Consider the following 19,355-nt stretch of genomic DNA (forward strand, 5'->3'; position numbering starts at 1 on the left):
CGGTGCTGATTTTGACCGAGTCCACCGAGTCCGACAATAAAAAAAAATACGTTCAATTTTATTTTCATCATGCTGCTGAGAATGCGCGTTGGAATACTGTCCACAGCCCTGCTTACGATCAAGTTTGAAAAAGAACTTGACAGCATTGAGCGCCGCCGGTTGTAACTACGGGGGCTCATTAGGTCCAGAAAAGCTGACAAGATGCTTGCCAAAATGGCAAGGAAAAAATGCACAGCTAAACGAATATATGACGATGAACACAGGACGTTTTTAACAGAGTTAAAGTTGTTTTTTGTTGAACGCAATGGCAAGCCATTCTGCCTGATATGTCGGATATCATTGGCGCATTTAAAAGCTTTAAATGGTCAGCGCCACTTCACCTCACTTCATGCCAATATCGATAAGGATTTTGCAAAAGGGCCTGAATTTCGCAAGCACAAGTTTGGAGACTTTGAAAAGTCAGGCAGAAAAATAGGTACAGTTTTTCAAAAAAATTACGAAGCACTCAGACTGTCACACTTGCATTGTTTCAACTGGCTTGGAACATTGCACGGGCTAAAAAGCCATACAATGAAGTGGAGTTCGTTAAAATATGCCTCAGTGACGTTATTGAATTTTATTTTCATCATGCTGCTGAGAATGCGCGTAGGAATACTGTCCACAGCCCTGCTTGCTTGTTATGAAGACAAATTTAGTTGTTGCGTGCGTGCGCGCCCGCGCCTGCCTGCTGCCAGTGGACAGTGCATTTTTTCCTTGCCATTTTGGCAAGCGTCTTGTCAGCTTTTCTGGACCTAGTGGGCCCCCGTAGTCACAGTCGCCATCCATTAAAAAGCCAGCAAAACCAATGGCTCTGTTTGTCCCTCCTCCTTTGCGGGATTTCACCTCACGCGCATGCGCGTTTGACCAAAATACCATATTGAATTCAAGCGAAGCAAATACGCACGAAAAATAAACACAAATGTTGATATGAACGTAAAAGAGCCGCATGAAACTAGCCAAAGAGCCGCATGCGGCTCGCGAGCCGCGGGTTGGCCACCGCTGGTTTAACCCTAACTAGGTGCACAAGGAAAACATCTATAGATGCAAATGAGTTAGATATCAAACTGAAAAGCCGTCGCAAAAGCAATAATTCTACTGCTCACACACGTATGCAAATGATCTTTTAAAGTAGACATATCATGCTTATAAATCCTTACTTTTTACATTTTAATCATCAGTTGTGGTCTATATAAAGTTGAACAGAAATGATTTTGTCTGAATTCCTCATAATAGCAACACAGGCCCCTCTTTTACCCCTGCTCTGAGAATAAGACGTTTTGGTGCGGTCTCTTTAAATGCAAATTAATACTTCACACCCCACAACCTCCAGGACGCAGGGTGGGGGCCAGTCGGACATATTTGTAGTTTGTTAGCAGAGGTACAGTTATCTTGCGGCGCACAAAACCTTTTTGATTGATTAAAAGATGTCAATAGCAGACGACTTGTTCATCCAACCGTACCGAGCAAGAATCTGACCCCGAGAGAGAGGACAGCGAAGAAGACGAACATGCAGAACCACAACTTCAGATGAACATATCACAGTGATGCTACTGCTGTTCACAGACACTGGCACTGCGAGAAATAAAGATGGTGGATTTGCAAAACCGTTTGGCCACACCCATTACCTTTTTTGGCAGTCTCGCTGCAAAGTCAGTGACCTAATTGTTCAAAAAACATATTAGAGAACGAATAAAATTGAATGGATTCAAAAATGTCCATGAAAACGGATTATAAAGGTATGTCTGCAGCACCTGGAGGGATTAGATTAAATTTTTCTATAATCCTGGAGAATGTACAATAAAATGTATAAAAAAGCTAAAAGAAAGTGGATTTTGCATATGTGGGATTTTCCCTGATAAAATGAAAATAGCAAAAGTCCTTCCCATATATATACACAGTAATCCCTCGTTTATCGCGGATAATTGGTTCCAAGACCACCTGCGATAGGTTAATATCCACGATATAGAGAAAATATATTTTTTTGTATTTTTAAACACTTTTACATTTTAAAGTCAAACTGACTTTCAGAAAGTAATATGAAAGTGTTCAATTCATGATTTCGTCACCAAAATTTGCTGATGTAACAAATGGAAAAGTGTGTAATTTTTTTTCTTAAATGAACACTTTACATTGCCTTAATTTCTGCATTTAATTACTATACATATTATGCATGTCTTTTTTGTATCTACATACTCCCTGCAATTTCTTTTTTGGTGGCATTAATGAGTTTTCCAACTGTGTGTGCGGTCCATGAACGCACCCCAAGTCTACGCCAGAATGCGATCAACAAGAAAAGTAAAGAAAATCAACCTAGTGACTAAAAATGGAAATTTACAAACACCAAAGTGTCAGCCGGCTCAGCCAGGAGGCTCACACTAGACTGCGTCATAACGGCTGGCGGTTGTCTTGTTGGAAAGATTGCCAGCAACAGACTTCCAGTGAGGAGGCCGACCCTTCAAGCTGAGTGTGGCCGTTTAACGAGCCTCTTTTCTGGCTAGGCGGCAGAGGTGGTACCCGATATGTGGACTTAAAGCTTCCCGCGGCACCTACAAAATAAAAGTCCCAACATATTATAGCTGTCAGTCGACTTTATTGAAACGAGATGAGACAACAATAGTGCATCTAACTATGCACATGACATTTTTCACAAAATAAATCGAATAACAGCATCTGAATGATTTTCACTCTGTCCCGTTTATTTAGGCAACATTAAATCAAAATGACAAATGCGACGTTAGAAGACTAATGAGATAAAGTTAGTTACAGAATAAAATTCAGGACACAGCTATCTAAATTCAAGACTTATCTTTAGTTTTTTTAGGTAGTTTCCAAATGAATAAATTCAATGCTTTACGACTTTTTACGACACTGCGCCAACTCTGTATCATATTGCAGGTGTTTTGGGGTTTGTTTATTCAACCATCGCCAACAGACACGCACGAGACGCACGGCATGTGTTTTTGTTGATTGTCACCTAAATGGGCGTGACAAACTGAGAAGTCCGTCGTTGGTACTTGACCCGGTTAGTGATGATGACGAAAATCCACTTCCATCAGTGCTTAGTCCATAATTTTGGGTACTTTGATGTCAAATGTCTAGAAAGCGACTCATCGACTGTGCGTTCAAGTTCCACTGTGAGTGGGAATTTAGAGCAATCAACCGTAACAAAGGAGGCCTGTGCTTGACAGGCTTACAAATATGATAATTTAAGAAGATAGCGTGAAATTTCTATTGGCCTTGTAAGATGCATTTGCCTTGCCGAGTTGGAGATCCATCTTTGAGAAGCAGTTCAGTACAAGCCATTTTCAGATCTCTTATCTTAACGCACCCCCAAAAATATTAGTACCTGGGATTAGTTATGTCTTTTGGAGTCAATTAATTGAAATACTGACTCAAAAGGGCAAATTCTGCCAGTCTTACTTGAATGCATCAGCCTATACATGTCCTATTTCAACAGAGATCTTTGCCACCTTACTAGCAAAAGCTGGAGCGAGGGGGAGAAGGAACGGGATGATTAACATGCTGCCTACTTTCACAAGTCAATACTTCCACTGATTTTGAACTTCTTTGCTGAGCGTTCGCTGGCTCGCTGCTCAAACTTGTTTCCGTAGATGAAAGAGATGAAGCCATTTATCTCAAGTTGAAATACACTGTTCCTCTTCGGGATTACTGCGAAAAAAAAAGTGAAATGGTAAATTCCTTGGAAGAACAAGATGCAGATTTATTGCAACACATGTTGATTTGATTATGATTTCTAAATGGTCTTGGTAAATAGTCTTTTCAACCAGCTAAGGCCCTCTAAGTGCATTACACTGAATTCCTAATTCACTTACTGATGATGCAGCATCAGGAGCAACTGGGGGTTAAGTATCCAGTACAGTGATTTTTTGCAGCAGATGCGTTCCAGAACCACCCTCGAAAAACAAAATTCCGCGAAGTAGAAACGGTATACACATCATTTCGAAATTTAAACTGCACTGTGTTGAAATTCCCAACACATTGTGTTTCTTGTTGGCTGCTAGAGGGTATGGGTATATTTTAAGTTAATTAGAAGTATGGTTTACCTTGTAAAGCAATGCAAATCATCCATCTTCAAAATGGCCACACTACACGAAACCAAAGTGAGTCATGGTTGTGTGTGAATCTCCTGTTGCATTGTGGTCCAGTACACATTAAAGTTTTTTTAACCCTCCCCAATACTTTTACGCTACATAAACCTTTACCATTCCCTTAGAAAACATTCCCACACTGTTCTGTGCATGTATTGTATTGTATTGTATTGAATCGAATTGAATTATTTTATTGTCACTGTTAACGCAGTGTTAACTGTGAAAATCAGTTTGGCAGCTCCTCATGGCAGGTCATGCACACACATGTATATAAAACAATATAAAATACAGATAAAATGCAATCTTAGGTCAGTCTTCGCAAGGGATGAGCAGGGGTGGGGTGATGATTTCAACAGCCTGATGAAAAAAGCTGTTGCTCAATCTTGAAGTTCTCGATTTTAAAAAGCGGTCTCAAAAAAAGTCTGTTGTTCGGTCGGCTCTGAAGACAGCACGGCCCGCTAGCTCGATAGCCGCGTCAGGGATGCAATGGTCCAGCCAGGACTTAGCGACAACCAGACAGCACTCCAGACCGTGAGATGTGCTCCGCTCGTCCATCCCGTTGGTCATCAATCGGGCGTCAGCAAGAAAGAGGCTGGGGATGACTGGCCTGCACGGGCCAGCGTTTAGCTTGGCCGCTAGTCCTCCTCCTCCACCCCGCTTCCGCCTTCCATGTCCGCGCCGCCCGCGCCACTCCAGCGGGGGGACAGCAAAGCCGGCCGCGCTTGGCGGCCGCCGAACCCCCGGGGGAATCGTGTTCCAGAGAATGATGCCCCGCACTATCAGCGCTCATGACCGCTGTTCCAACTCCTGAACGGCAGTGCTTTTTTTCCTGTATGCGCGGTAGCCAGCTGCGCAGCCCGCACTTGTCCTCAGTGAAGCACGTTGCTCAAAGGCACGCCCTACGCTATGAGCTTTCATTGTCGCTGTCCCAACTCTTTCAGCACGGTGGTGCATTTTTTCTTCGTGTTTGTTTGGCTGTGTCATGTCTCCACTCTCGTGCTGCTGGCCGGCTGACGCTAGACCTCGGGGGTGCGCGTCGCCTATACAGAACTACGCATGCTAATCGGTGCCGATCGCCACCACCTGTCCCATGTTACCCGGTGATTAAGCCATTCGTCACCGTCCACGCCGTTTCGCTTGCTTTGACACGAACGCCTGGCACCTGATTCCCATTTGCCTGATCCGCTGTGAAGCGGTGCGCCTGGCTGGTTGTCTGCCTTGACATGCACACGCCTTCCACCTGATTCTCGTTTGTCTGATTCGCTGTGTAACGAGATGCCACCACGACGCAAGCTTGCTAACCGGCTCGTCAGTCGCCTCGTGCACCCGCTCTGATGGTGTTCTAGCCTCCCTTTTCCTCTTTTCGCGTCTGCAGTGACCCACATTGCTCAGAAGCATGCCCCGCGCTATCAGTGTGTATTTAAACACCATTCTCCCGTCACTTATAAACCTGCGAAGTAGCGCATTCGCAAAAGGTGAAGGGGGATAACTATCAGTATTGAACCCCCAACCTCTGGGTTGGAAGATGACCATTTTGCCACTGAGCCAAGCCGCCCCCATTTGTATTAGGCATACATTACTGTCGTGCCTAACTTCTGCAGCTGTTGTGGTCACATGGGCCAGTTGGCCAATCATCATATTATCACATCATGTGGTCAGGGTTGGGGATGGGAAATGAGAACTTGTCCTTGTTGAGAACCGGTTCCCACGTTACCAATTCCTCTGAATCGTTGCTCTTTTGCTAACAATTCCCTTAGCGATTCCAGTCGGCATGAATTATGTCACGACGCAGGTTACGCACCCTACGCAACGTAAACAATGATGGGACCTGTGAGGCAGAAGCGCTCCAAAGTTTGGCCAAGAAGGACGAGAATAGAGCGACGTGCAATACTTTCAATGTTGAAATTTTAACAAAGGGAGGAAATGCCTCTAATATGCAAAAGCATTTGTATACGCATCATGCCATTAGTCCGAAGGGACAGTCAACAACCTCGGACCAGCAGCAACATTAGCCCGAGCCCAACTTGCGCTCCCGCACCACCAGACTCACCAACAGCTTCATACTCCAGGCTGTTAGGATCCTGAACTCTCTCCCCCCTTCTGCCTAGCGTCCTGTACATTTGCGCTATATTCTGACTGTCTGCTGTTTGCACACTTGCTCCATTTTTGCTCCTCTTATTTATTATGTTATTAATTAATTAATTAATTATTTATTCATTGTTTGTGCCTTCTTGTTTTTATTTTTTTTGTGTTGTTTCCTTGTGTGTATATTGTGTACCATGTCTTGTCACCGTGGGATAGTGGGAACGTAATTTCGATTTCTTTGTGTGTCTAGGCATGTGAAGAAATTGACAATAAAGCAGACTTTGACTTAACACTGCTTTTCGTGGTAGCTCTATTTCTATAATTGTACAATCAGTCAGGGAAATCACGTCTCATGTTTTATTTAAGATGACGATGATAAACACCATCGGACTGGTTCAGATGCCAGCAGTACTGTACCTCTGGCTTATCCGTTCACGGAGGCAGGGAGGAGCAAAATGCCTAAGGAAAACTGCTTGTATTGTGACAGCTTGTGACTAAGTGCGAAGAAGCCATCTGGAGGAGGAATGCAGCAGCGAGCGTGACCATTGATACAGGAGTGATCGGTTACTCCCCACCTCGCGTTGCCGTGAGTCGCTTGACAAACACAAGTACAACTTCTGCACGATAGAATGAGCTGCTTGAGTGAGAGTAGTGATGAGAAGGGTCGCTGCGAAGGGACTGCCTCAATCCTCCGCATCAGAGGCTCAAATTTCACTCTCTAACTTTGCCCCCATTATTATTATTGTTAATGCTATAATTACCGTCTATAACAGGGGTGGCCAACCAGTCAGAGACTAAGAGCCACATTTTTTACTGTGTTACTGCAAAGAGCCACATCATACACATGGGCACACGTGAACATCACCCCATCCCTTCCTCTTACACACACACCTCTGCTCAGCCAAATTTATTGTGTGACATTATCATGTCACACACCAACATGACAATGACAGAAATTGACTCCACAGGCCAGTAATTTTCAACAATGAACACTGTGAGCACTGTCTCACACACACAAACTCTCAGTTCAACAAAGTCCACAAACAAAAACATAATTTACAATAGCGTATTTTCACTTACTATGCATGTTGCTTAGTGCGACTTCTGGCATTCCTGTTAATGTCCGATATTCTGTGTTCAACAGTGTGGCGGGACAGTTGGATGTCTGATACCATTCGTTTTAGTTTCTCGTTTTCAGGAGACAAGATTTCACTAATGTCACTGAGGCATTTTTTAACGAACTTCCCTTCATTGTATGGATTTTTAGCCCGTGCAATGTTCCAAGCCAGTTGATACGACGCAAGCGTGACAGTCTCGGAGTGCTTTGTAATTTTTTGGAAAAACTGTACCTGTTTTTCTTCCTGACTTTTCAAAGTGTCCAACTTGTGCTTGTGAAATTCAGTCCCTTTTGGAAAGTCCTTCTTGATGTTAGCATGGAGTGAGCTGAAGTGGCGTTGAAGATTTGAAGCTTTGAAATGCGCTAATGAGGTCTGACATATCAGGCAGAATGGCTTGCCATTACGTTCAACAAAAAAATATAAACTTTCCCACTGTTAAAAACGTCCTGTGTGCATCTTCATATTTTCGTTTAGCTGTGCATTTTTTCCCTGCCATTTTGAGAGCGAAATTGACACTACCACTACTTTTTCCATGTATAATGCGCAAAATTTAACTAATTTATTGTCCTAAAATCTGGGGTGCGCATTATACATGGCTACAATTTTTTTTTTTACAAGAAAATCTCCCTCGAAATAAAACTTGAAATCACCTTTCTTCTTGTTTGTTGTCAATCGCGCATCCGCACGTCACTTTCCTCTCTTTTCATTTTAACCTAACTGATCGCGGTGGTGCCTTTCTGGGCAGTCGGAGAAATCAACGGCAACAAAAAAATACCTACAGCCTAGTTGAGAAATCACCAGAAAGATCACCATGACAATTGTGAACACACAGAAAGATAATAAATAACTGGAACATCACTCAAATATTGGTGATCCCGTTGAGAGTCTCACATATTTCTTCGCTATCGAGTTTGCTAGCGCATGCGCAGTGATACTGACCGGCAGAATAACATCCGGTTGTTCCCAAAGATGATCTTTTTTCTGAAATAATTTTACGTTTACGGACTTAAGTAGCAGTCAAAATTTGGGTGCGTATTATACATGGGTACAGGCTTTTTTCCAGCATCGACATGCCATTTTTAGGGTGCGTATTATACATGGGGGCGTATTACACATGGAAAATTACGGTAATTGTTTACTCGGATGGGTTTGCCCCTCCTGCTTTGTGGAATTTCACCTCATGCGCATGCGCGTTTGACGAAAATACCATATTGGACTCAAGCGAAGCGAACACGCACAAAACAAAACTACGGCCCGCGGGCCACATCCGGCCCACTGGGCCGTTTAATCCGGCCCGCCAAACCTGAATAAATTGTATTATTAAACTTTTTTTTGTCATTTTCCCTCCAATGACTGCGTAGTACGGAGCCTGCGTAGTACGGAGCCGGCGCACTCCGTGCTCTATTTCTATCAGTGCCGAATTTCGAGTGTGGGCTGTGACGTCAGCATTCTCGTAAAACGTGCACTGAGCTTTCAGATACAGTTTTACGCTAAAGCCACCCACAAACCTTCCGCTGGAATCCTTCCATTAAATGAGTGGCCCAAGGAAAAGAAAGGCGGACACCGAGTGTTTAAAAAAGAGTGGACAATTTGGCTCGACCGACGTGTATGAGCAGACGTTCAGCCACGTGAACATCAACAAAGCCCCGTCACAGATCTAGGTTAACGGACACCTTGGCTCTATCCTAAGAATTGCCACAACAAATTTTACTCCAGACTCTCATGCACTAGCAAAAAAATGGAGACCGACAACACTGTTCCCACTGAAAATGATGGGGAGTTTCTCTAGTCTGTTGAAAAAAAAAAATGCATTTTTAAAATAATTTGTACAAATAGCAGGGATCGAAACTAGCGACCATTCTCATTTTCAAACAATGCAGGATTCTCAAGAACATTGATGCACCACCTGTTTGCGACTAATGTTAACTTTTAAAGGTCTTAAGGCCGACTTTAAGGAAGTGTTTCCTGTTTCCTCACCTCTGTCACCAGGTGTTTGAGTTAAAGCTCTGCTCTGATTTTCAGATATCCGTCACAGTGTTGCCGTTTTGATTTCTTTATTACTGTGTTTAGATGCATTCTTTCACTCATTCTTCAAGATGATGTAATTGGTCAGAATGTTTGCCATTTTATGTGATTTCGCCTCATTATTATATACATCTTTCATAAATCTGACCTGCAGCCACTGAAGTGATGGAAACTGTTTTTCATAAGTGTCAAATATAATGAGAATCACCGATAGTAGTTTTTTGGTGAAATGTTTTTTTTAATGCTGTTGATAAATGCATTTGTTTTCAAAAAGCTTTTTTTTTTCGAATATCCATGCTTTACTACCTACTAAAGGCCAAAACCTTTTATGCAATGACCTTTACATGTCATTTATATGACTTCACACAAACACTACATCCATCTGCTCCTGGTTCGGCCCCCCAGTCAAAATTTAGAACCCAATTTGGCCCGCAAGTCAAAAGGTTTGCCTACCCTTGGTTTAAACTGTACCGTAATTTTCGGACTAAGTCGCGTTTTTTTTCATAGTTTGGGTGGGGGGGGGCGACTTATACTCAGGAGCGACATGTCCTCTGTCATCAGGATGACAAAGGACGAGAAATTTGATCGATGGATTTAATGATTTATAGGGGGACTATAGTGGAGGATTTTAAACAGGATGGGACGGTGGACTCGGTAAGGGACTGGTTGAAAATCTTTGTGAAGACTCCAGCCAGCTGATCTGCGCAGTCCTTCAGGACACGCCCAGTGACGCAGTCAGGACCCGCAGCCTTCCTCGAGTTGATGGTCCGCAGCGTGCACCTCACCTCGTGCTCCTTCACTGTGAGGGTGAAGCTGCTGCGGTCTGTGGGATGTGATGTGGCCGCTTCAGGTGGCTCGGACTCGAACCGGGCAAAGAAGGTATTGAGGACCTCTGCCAGTGAGGCGTCCCCTTCAGCAGCTCCGATGGTGGTTCTGTAGTTGGTGAGATGCTGGACTCCCTGCCACACCTGCTTGCTGTTGTTGCTGTCCAGGTGATCCTCAGTCCTCTTCTTGTAGGCAAGCTGGGCCTCTCTGATGCCTCTCCTCAGGTTGGCTCTGGCTGTGCTGTAGAGAGCCCCGTCCTCAGACCTGAGGGACAGGGCGGTGTCCCTCTCCTCCAGCAGCCGAAGGACCTCCCGGGTCATCCAGGGCTTCTGGTTGGGGTATATCCGTATAGGTTTGTCCACTGTGACAGTGTCTGTGCAGTGCTTGATATAACACAGAACACTGTCTGTGAACACGTTCAAGTGCCGGTGTTCGAAGATGTCCCAGTTAGTCCTGTCGAAGCAGTCCTGCAACTGCTGAGAGGCGTCATCAGGCCAGGTTTTAACAGTTTTAGTGATGATAGGAGCTGATTTCCTGATGGTGGTATATGCCGGGATTAATAGCAGTGACATATGGTCAGACTGGCCCAGGTGAGGTAGCTGTTTTGCCCTGTAGCCTAGCTTGATGTTGGAGTAGACCTTGTCCAGAGTGTTAACTCCTCTAGTGGCACATTTAACATGCTGATGGAAACTAGGGAGTGCTGCTCTCAAATCTACATGATTAAAGTCCCCTGCCATGATGTGGACTGCGTCAGGATATCTGCTCAGCTGGCTGCTAATACTGCCATGTAATAGTCCAATAGCTAGCTTAGCATTAGCCTCCGGAGGTATGTAAACAACAGTCGTCATGACTACGGTAAATTCACGAGGGAGGTAAAAGGGCCTGCATTTAATAGTCACGTACTCCAGGTCCGGGCAGCAGTGACTGTCTACAGTCACCATATTAGTACACCAGTTGTTATTGACGTACATACAGAGCCCCCCCCCTTGCTCTTGCCGGAGTTCTCAGTCCTGTCATGACGCTGTGTGGTGTATCCTGCTAGCTCGATAGCAGAGTCCGGTATGAGTGGATGAAGCCAGGTTTCGGTGATCAGTACCATGCAGCCGTCCTTCACGGTCTGGTTCGCAGACATCTGTAGCCTTAGTTCATCCATTTTGTTAGCAAGAGACCTGGCGTTGGTAAGAAACAGGCTAGGGAGCGGTGGTTTGAACGGCTGCTTCCGTAGCCTGGTTAGCGCGCCGGCCCTGCAGCCTCGTTTTTGCCTCCTCTCTCTGCGCTGCCTTCGCTTCCTCCCAGCGGGGATGGTGATCCAAGGGGAGCCGGGGCGCCTGATGATATCCTCCGGTATGTTTTTCGAGCGGTGAAACTCCGCTGCGACACGCAACTCGTAGCAAACACCTATCCTGAGGAGCTCCTGCCGGTTGTAGGTGGTGTATGATCGACATACAGTGGGTACAAACACTAACAAAAAACAAACAATGCGTAGATCGGGAGAGCACTGAGCCGCTGCAACTGCGTGCGCCGCCATCTTCCATCTTGCCGCCATCTTGCCTTCCACCTTCCATCTGGGCCCCTTTGTTCTAGCAGGCACAATAATCTGTATTGACGCTTTGTCACTTGCTCAAAAAGGAAAGTAAAAACAGGATTTGGAATTGGCCATTGAATGCAGAAGAAACGCCAACCTATCTTGTCCGAGACAACACCAGCCCTAGCGACATTCTCCTTTGAAGTGAAACTGCAACACGCTTTAAAAACAATGCGTGTGTGGGTTGTACGCGAGTGTGATGGCAAACGGCGCGCAGCATTGATGCAGTGACGTCAATGCGACTAAAAAGAGGCTTTTAGATGCTGGCTGCTTAGTTAAAGTTAAAGTCCCAATGATTGTCACACACACATCTGGGTGTGGTGAAATTTGTCCTCTGCATTTAACCCATCCCCGTGTGATTTTAATCCATCCCCTGGGGGAGAGGGGAGCAGTGAGCAGCAGCGGTGCCGCGCTCGGGAATCATTTGGTGATCTAACCCCCCAATTCCAACCCTTAATGCTTAGTGCCAAGCAGGGAGGCAATGGGTCCCATTTTTATAGTCTTTGGTATGACCCGGCCGGGGTTTGAACCCACAACCTTCCAGTCTCAGGGCGGACACTCTACCACTAGGCCACTGAGCTGGTAATACATGGAGTGGCATAAGCAAGTACGAGGAATAGTGTGCAAAAAATGTTCTTCCAAACTCAGACTGAAGTCCCAGAACAAAGATGGCAGACACCACCCAAAGTAGTTGAGACCAACCGAGCCAAAATCCTGCGAGACTTATTTATCTCCTTAACATCATATACCGTGAATACAGGCAGATTTGCCATATCACAAACTATTAGACCACTGAATTTTGTAAACTGGATATTACTTATAAAAATGTTGTCAATAAGAGTAGCACTGTGCAATGTACACTACCGTTCAAAAGTTTGGGGTCACAAAATTGTTTGGGTGACCCCAAACTTTTGAACGCTAGTGTAAATATTATTATAATAAAATATTATGAATTAAATATTATAAATTATATCTTATATTTGTATAAGATTATAAAAAATCTATGAATATAAGTATACATATATATTATAAGATTTTTTACACAGAAGATTATATATATAATCTATAAATAATTATCTAAATAAATATATACACTACCGTTCAAAAGTTTGGGGTCACCCAAACGGTAGTGTAATTCTGATAGGTCTTGTGATAGCTGGATACAAACTCATACTGTACATATTAAGAAAGTAGGCAGTTGCTTTATGATTATCTGGATTTGTCAAATCATTATTGTAATCCTCACAGATAAATAGTACCTTATTACTTTTTTCTAAGAAGATTTTCTGCCCAGTTTGTGAATATTATCGTAAACTGTGGCAAGTTAAAATAATACAGTTTGTCAAATTTGTTGTTGTAATATGAAGGAAATCTGATAAGATTAATATTGTATTGGGGCGGAAAATATTTTATTAATATGACAAAACAACACATTTAAAATGGTTAAAGTTCTTAAATGTGTCATTTGTTAATATGCTAACATTTTCATCTCATCATAGCCATGTTATTCTGGGATCTCACCAGTGAAATTGATTGATCTCATAATCTGAGATTGATGGTTAATGTCTCCATGCACCTACCAGGCAACCGCAGGAGTTTCCTTACACAAGTCTGTTGAGGACTCAAAACTCACAGTCGCTTTCGTGGTTATTTCTCCCTATTTCCAAGTATGTAGACTCAAAGTTCGGGCTGCTGGATTATGGGTAAAAGTCATAATCACGATTATTCTGTTCAATATTGAAATCACGATTATTTACACGAATTTGCTTTTGAGAGTGGAAAAGCATACATTGAACATGTTTGGAACAGTATTTATTGAACATGTTTAAAAATACACTCTCCTGTTAACAGTGTTGAGAAACTTCATTTTCTCCACAAACTGCAGTGATCCCTCACTATTTTGTGCTTCGTCTTTTATGGCTATATCATGAGCCATATCATGGAAAATCCACTTTTTTTGCTTTTAAATTCATTTTCATGCGTATTTAGAGTCTCCAGGTGTGTAGAAAAGTGTAACATATCCCTTCAGGTGCTGCAGAGATATCGTATTTTCCGCACCATAAGGCGCTTCGGGTTAAAAGGTGCAGACTCAATTGCGGGGTCTATTTTGTATTTAATCCACACATAGGGTGCACTGCACCGCATTATAGGGTGCATGTATGCCATGACTTAGGGTAAACAAAAAAACGTCACAGGAGCAAGACTGAGTTCGGTTGTACTTAATTCTACTTTTTAACCATGTACTCTACTGTACCGTATTTTTCGGACTAAAAGTCGCTCCGGAATATAGGTCGCATTAGCCATAAAATGCACAATAACGTGAAAAAAACATACCGTAATTTTCGGACTATAAGTCGCGTTTTTTTTCATAGTTTGGGTGGGGGGGCGACTTATACTCAGGAGCGACTTATATATGTTTTTTTTCACAAATTTTTACTTGATCATTAACACATACTTACAAGTATAGTTGACCACTTCACATGTTATTTTTAGTATAGTTGATCACTTCACATGCTTTGATATCTTTATCTTGAACATATTCAAAACATGAAAAATAGAGAGAAAAAATCAAATAAAGTAATTAACACTTTAAAGCGCCGTATCCTCTGGACATGTCCTCTGTCACCAGGATGACAAAGGACGAGAAATTTGATCGATGGATTTAATGATTTGGAGTGACACAAATGGTTTGATAATATTGTTGTTTATGTGATAGTTATTTAAAATATAGTTTATATATCGTTGTATGGGCCTGTGGAATAATTTGAACTGCGGCGCGGCACACGGCATTGTTGACAAAGGACGATCGATGGATTTAATGAATTGGAGTGACACAGATGGTTTTATAAACGTGTTATTTATGTAATCGTTTTTTTTAAATAACTGAATGTTACGTCAGGCCCGTTCTCAGCTCCTCGTTTGTGTTTGTCACGTTAGCATACCGTATCGTTTTGCCTGTTGTTGCTCGTTCATGTCTGTTCTTGGTCTTGGATTTTGTCGAATAAATTGCCCCCCAAAATGCGACTTATACTCCGGAGCGACATGTTTTTTTTCACATTTTTGGGCATTTTATGGCTGGTGCGACTTATACTCCGGTGCGACTTATAGTCCGAAAATTACGGTATAAGTCGCTCCGGAGTATAAGTCGCATTTTGGGGGACATTTATTCGACAAATTCCAACACCAAGAAGAGACATGAACGAGCAACAACAGGCTAAACGATAGGTAAGCTAACGTGACATAAATACAAACGAAGCGCTGAGAAACGGGCCTTACGTAACATTCAGAGTTATTCAAATAACTATTACATAAATAATACGTTTATAAAACCATCTGTGTCACTCAAATTCATTAAATCCATCGATCGTCCTTTATGTCAACAATGGGTGCGCGCCGCTGACGGCGCTTGCACTTCAAAATATTCCACAGGCCCATATAACGATATATAAATTATATATCAAATAACTATTATATAAGCAATAATATTATCAAACCATCTGTGTCACTCCAAATCATTAAATCCATCGATCAAATTCCTCGTCCTTTGTCAAAAACGCCGTGCGTGCGCCCTGACGTCAGCCTCGTCGTTATTCCACAGATCTAGTATATAACTATTTTGTAGCGTTAACAAAGTACAAGGACCCAAGCACCGGCGTCGACTTCCAGGCGTGTGGCGGCGTGGACTTCCATCCCCGGAGGTGGCACTTCCAGCCACGGAGGTGGAAGAGAGCTCCATAGAATAGGACCGGGCGTGCGTAAAAGCCATGTCCGAGCCCCATCCACCGTCCCCGGACAGCCACCCGGCCGAGCACCGGCCCCCGACTTCCATCCACGGAGGTGAAAGAGAGCTCCGTAGAGTAGGACCGGACGTGCGTAAAAGCCATGTCCGAGCCCCATCCACCATCCCCGAGCAGCCACCCGGCCGAGCGTCGGCCCCCGACTTCCATCCACGGAGGTGAAAGACAGCTCCGTAGAGTAGGACCGGGCATGGGTAAAAGCCATAATAGTTTTTCAAACTTTCTGTGTCACTCCAAATCCTTAAATCCTTCAAACTCTTTGTCCTCCGTGTCACTTAGAAACAAAGCCGCTAATGATGCCAGTACTACGTGAGGCCCTTCGTCATCTTCGTCATCCCGTGATCGAATCTTTGTCCTTTATGTAAACGACCGCCGCGCCGCGCTGCTGGCGTCACTTGAAATTCAAATTACAGTAATCCCTTGCTACATCGCGGTTCGTTTAACGCGGTTTCACTTTTTTTTTTAAATTTCGAAAATTTATGAAAAAATTCACATATAAGTTGCTCCTCAGTATAAGTCGCCCCCCCCCACCCAAACTATGAAAAAAACACGACTTATTGTCCGAAAATTACGGTACTCACATTATTGTTAATCGATATTCATACACAAATCCGTCCAAGTCCTCATCTTCTGTATTCAAATTAAGTTAAGTTGGGCAAGTTCGCCATTAAACATGCCAAGTTCCCTCTCTTCATTGTCTTGTCGTCGTCACGTTGCTTTTCTTCAATGATCCTGGCTTTCCAGAAAGCTCTAATTGTGCCTCGTAAGCATGTCTTGTTGTCTACGCCATTTTAGAGGTTCCTAATGCTCTTTTCTTGCACAAACAATAGTATTTATTGATTAATGGTGGCGGAGGTACGTACTCTACGTGTTATGTAAAGTCTTCCGTTTGGTTTACCGCCCCGATTAACGTAAAACGTAATGTCCTCTGATTGGTTCATCGGGTCTACATATTACCCCTGTTTATTGAGTCTCTGTGTGGCGGAAGCCACACAAAATAACTTTACAGATTTGCACAAACGGTAGTATTTATTTATCAATGGCGGCGGAGGTACGTACTTTACACAAACGATAGTATTTATTTACCAATGGTGGCGGAGGTAAGTACTCCTCTAAGTGTTAGGTCCAGTCCTCTGATTGGTTTACCGCCCCGATCTACATAAAACGTGGTTCATCAGTGCTTGTATATTACGTATATTACGTGGAAGTCACACAAAACAACTTTACAGATTTGCAACGATAGTATTTATTTGCCAATGGCGGCGGAGGTATGTACTCTTCTACGTGTTACATCAAGTCCTCTGATAGTGTTTTTTGCCCCGATCTACGTAAAACATAATGTCCTCTGATTGGTTCATTGGGTCTTCATATTACGCCTGTATATTACGGAAGCTACACAAAACAAATTCACAGATATTGGAATTTGGTCCACACAAAAGGCGCACCTTATTAAAAGGCGCAGCTTCGTTTTTTGAGAAAATTAAAGGCTTTTAAGTGCACCTTATGGTGCAGAAAATACGGTACTTTAATGATCTGTTGGGGGGGCTATTTTTTACTCTGTTCAGTTTTCTCCATTTTCTATTACGTATTTTTATCTATTACATCAAATCCAAACGTGTTGCCAAACGGTTTCGCAAATCCGCCATCTGTATTACTCGGAGAGACTTTGTAGTCCAAACAAATCATGGATGCGGCGGTGGAGAGATTAAAATGTTCCGTTGTTGGATCCATCAATCCACACAAATCATTGCACCGTCCCCCAAAATCAGAACCTCAAAGAAGTGCTTGGTCAAATTTTTTTTCTTCAAGCAGTGTTCCCACGTCTGTGGGCAAAGTCCTGCTTGTTCAAGGACGAGTGTTTCAGAAATCTTTTGTCAGTATAGAGAAGGATTTGCCGAAAGACTTCGTATCATTCATGGTTCAGTTCCTTCAATCTATGGAAACGCGGTAAGCTAGAGATGACACAAAAGTAATTTGATAATATTGCGTGTCTATGCACTCGTTTTCATAGCATTAGCATCAGTGTTTCTGCTGATTTTGGAGCTGTGCGCTCTGTTTTCACTTCTTGTGGGTGCATTTTGAGTAGTTGTATCAGATGAATTGCATCTGTTTTATTCTTGGGGAACAGAATAATGTGTTAAATGCATTCGTTAGCTTCTCGCTAACGCTAGCGCTAGCATTAGCTTACGTCGTAGCTTGACTGCAGTGCTTCTTTACAAGACGTGTTCATAAATATTGTGAGGGGATTTATTTTGTTACGTGTTATGTATGTATGGACAAGTCTTCTGCCGTTGACATCTTTTAATCAATCAAAAAGTTTGCGGCGCAAGTAAACGCTATCTCGGCTAAAAAAAACCACAAATATGTCGACCGGAAAAGCGGAAAAGGAGGCACACATTTTGCGGCGTGGAGGGTGTGAAGTATCTCATTTGCATTTAAAGAGACCGCACCAAAAGAGCCTGCTCTGAGCTGCGCCTCAGAACAAGTAGAAAAGGACCTGTGATGCTATCAAAATGAGGAATTCAGACAAAAGCATCGATGTTCTACTTCATATAAACCACAACTGAATGAGTAAAACATAAAAGAGTAGAATTTATTACCGTGATACGTGAGCTTTATGAATATTGAATATTCATTTGGTGCATTTGCACCAAATGCACCATTTGGTGCATTGGACATTTTGGTGCATCGTGGCTTTTTGCAGCTTCAATTGGAGCGCTTGTTTTAGTCTGCCCATATGACTTTACAGCATGCTATTGGAGACGAGACCAATGGGAACATGTTGATTTGTATTCTTGTCGCTGATTGGCGTTACGGATCCACTCTTCCACCAGGGTTGGCTCGTGACTGAATGATTCGTTCAAAAGAACGAATATTTTCAGTGAACGTGAGTGAACGGATCACTTCCTGAAGTGATTCGTTTTTTTTTTCAGTTCATCTGACTTCAACCAACATGCAATAATGTAACTTATCCCACATAGTAGGTGTCAGTAATGCGCATTGAAGCTGGTGCCACCTCGCCATAAAACAAAACGAAGAAGAAAAATGACGTAACTTCCCGTTCACGAACGAGTCAGTGAATTGCATTTCCCGTTCATCAACTGAACGGATCTGTGAGTGAACGATTCAGTGAGTGAGTGATTTGCATTTCACGTTCATCGCGAGAACGGATCAGTGAGTGAACAAGCGCTGACTTTCCAGTTCGCGAACGAGTCAGTGAGTGAACTGCCTGACCGTGCATTAACCTATCAGTCAGTGAACGTGTTGCGTCTCCTCTTGTTAACAATTCAGTGAATGAACTATGAAAGCCAGAATGTAGATTTACGATTTACCAAGGAAAAAAAGAACCACTCACTGAAACATCACTTCTTTCGTGCTTGTTTTCTCCAAGCTAACGGCTAACTTTATTGCATGGAGGTATGCGCCGGTATGCAACAGCGAGGAGATTACCGTAATTTTCGGACTATAAATCGCGGGTTTTTTTCATAGTTTGGGTGGGGGGGGGCGACTTATACTCAGGAGCGACTTATGTTTTTTTTCACAAATTTTTACTTGATCATTAAAACATCACTTACAAGTATAGTTGACCACTTCACATGTTATTTTTAGTATAGTTGATCACTTCACATGCTTTGATATCTTTATCTTGAACATATTCAAAACATGAAAAATAGAGAGAAAAAAATCAAATAAAGTAATTAACACTTTAAAGCGCCATATCCTCCGGACATGTCCTCTGTCACCAGGATGACATAAAGGACGAGAAATTTGA

General features: G+C 43.0%; 1 protein-coding gene across 4 annotated transcripts in view; it reads right to left on the reverse strand.

The window, feature by feature from the left end:
* Positions 1-2,611: 2,611 nt before the first annotated feature.
* Positions 2,612-19,355, reverse strand: part of pop4 (POP4 homolog, ribonuclease P/MRP subunit) — a 43,838-nt gene continuing 27,094 nt past the window's right edge. For 3 of the 4 annotated variants that reach the window (XM_037246710.1, XM_037246707.1, XM_037246708.1), the window contains one exon: positions 2,612-3,708. In XM_037246710.1, coding sequence (XP_037102605.1) covers positions 3,572-3,708 — 137 coding nt within the window. In that variant the 3' untranslated portion in view covers positions 2,612-3,571. Of the gene's footprint in view, positions 3,709-13,297; positions 13,398-19,355 lie in introns of those variants that run through there. The other variant, XM_037246709.1, reaches the window with a different exon arrangement.

The sequence above is a fragment of the Syngnathus acus genome, chromosome 3 (genome assembly GCF_901709675.1).
Source record: "Syngnathus acus chromosome 3, fSynAcu1.2, whole genome shotgun sequence".
Lineage (NCBI taxonomy): Eukaryota > Metazoa > Chordata > Actinopteri > Syngnathiformes > Syngnathidae > Syngnathus > Syngnathus acus.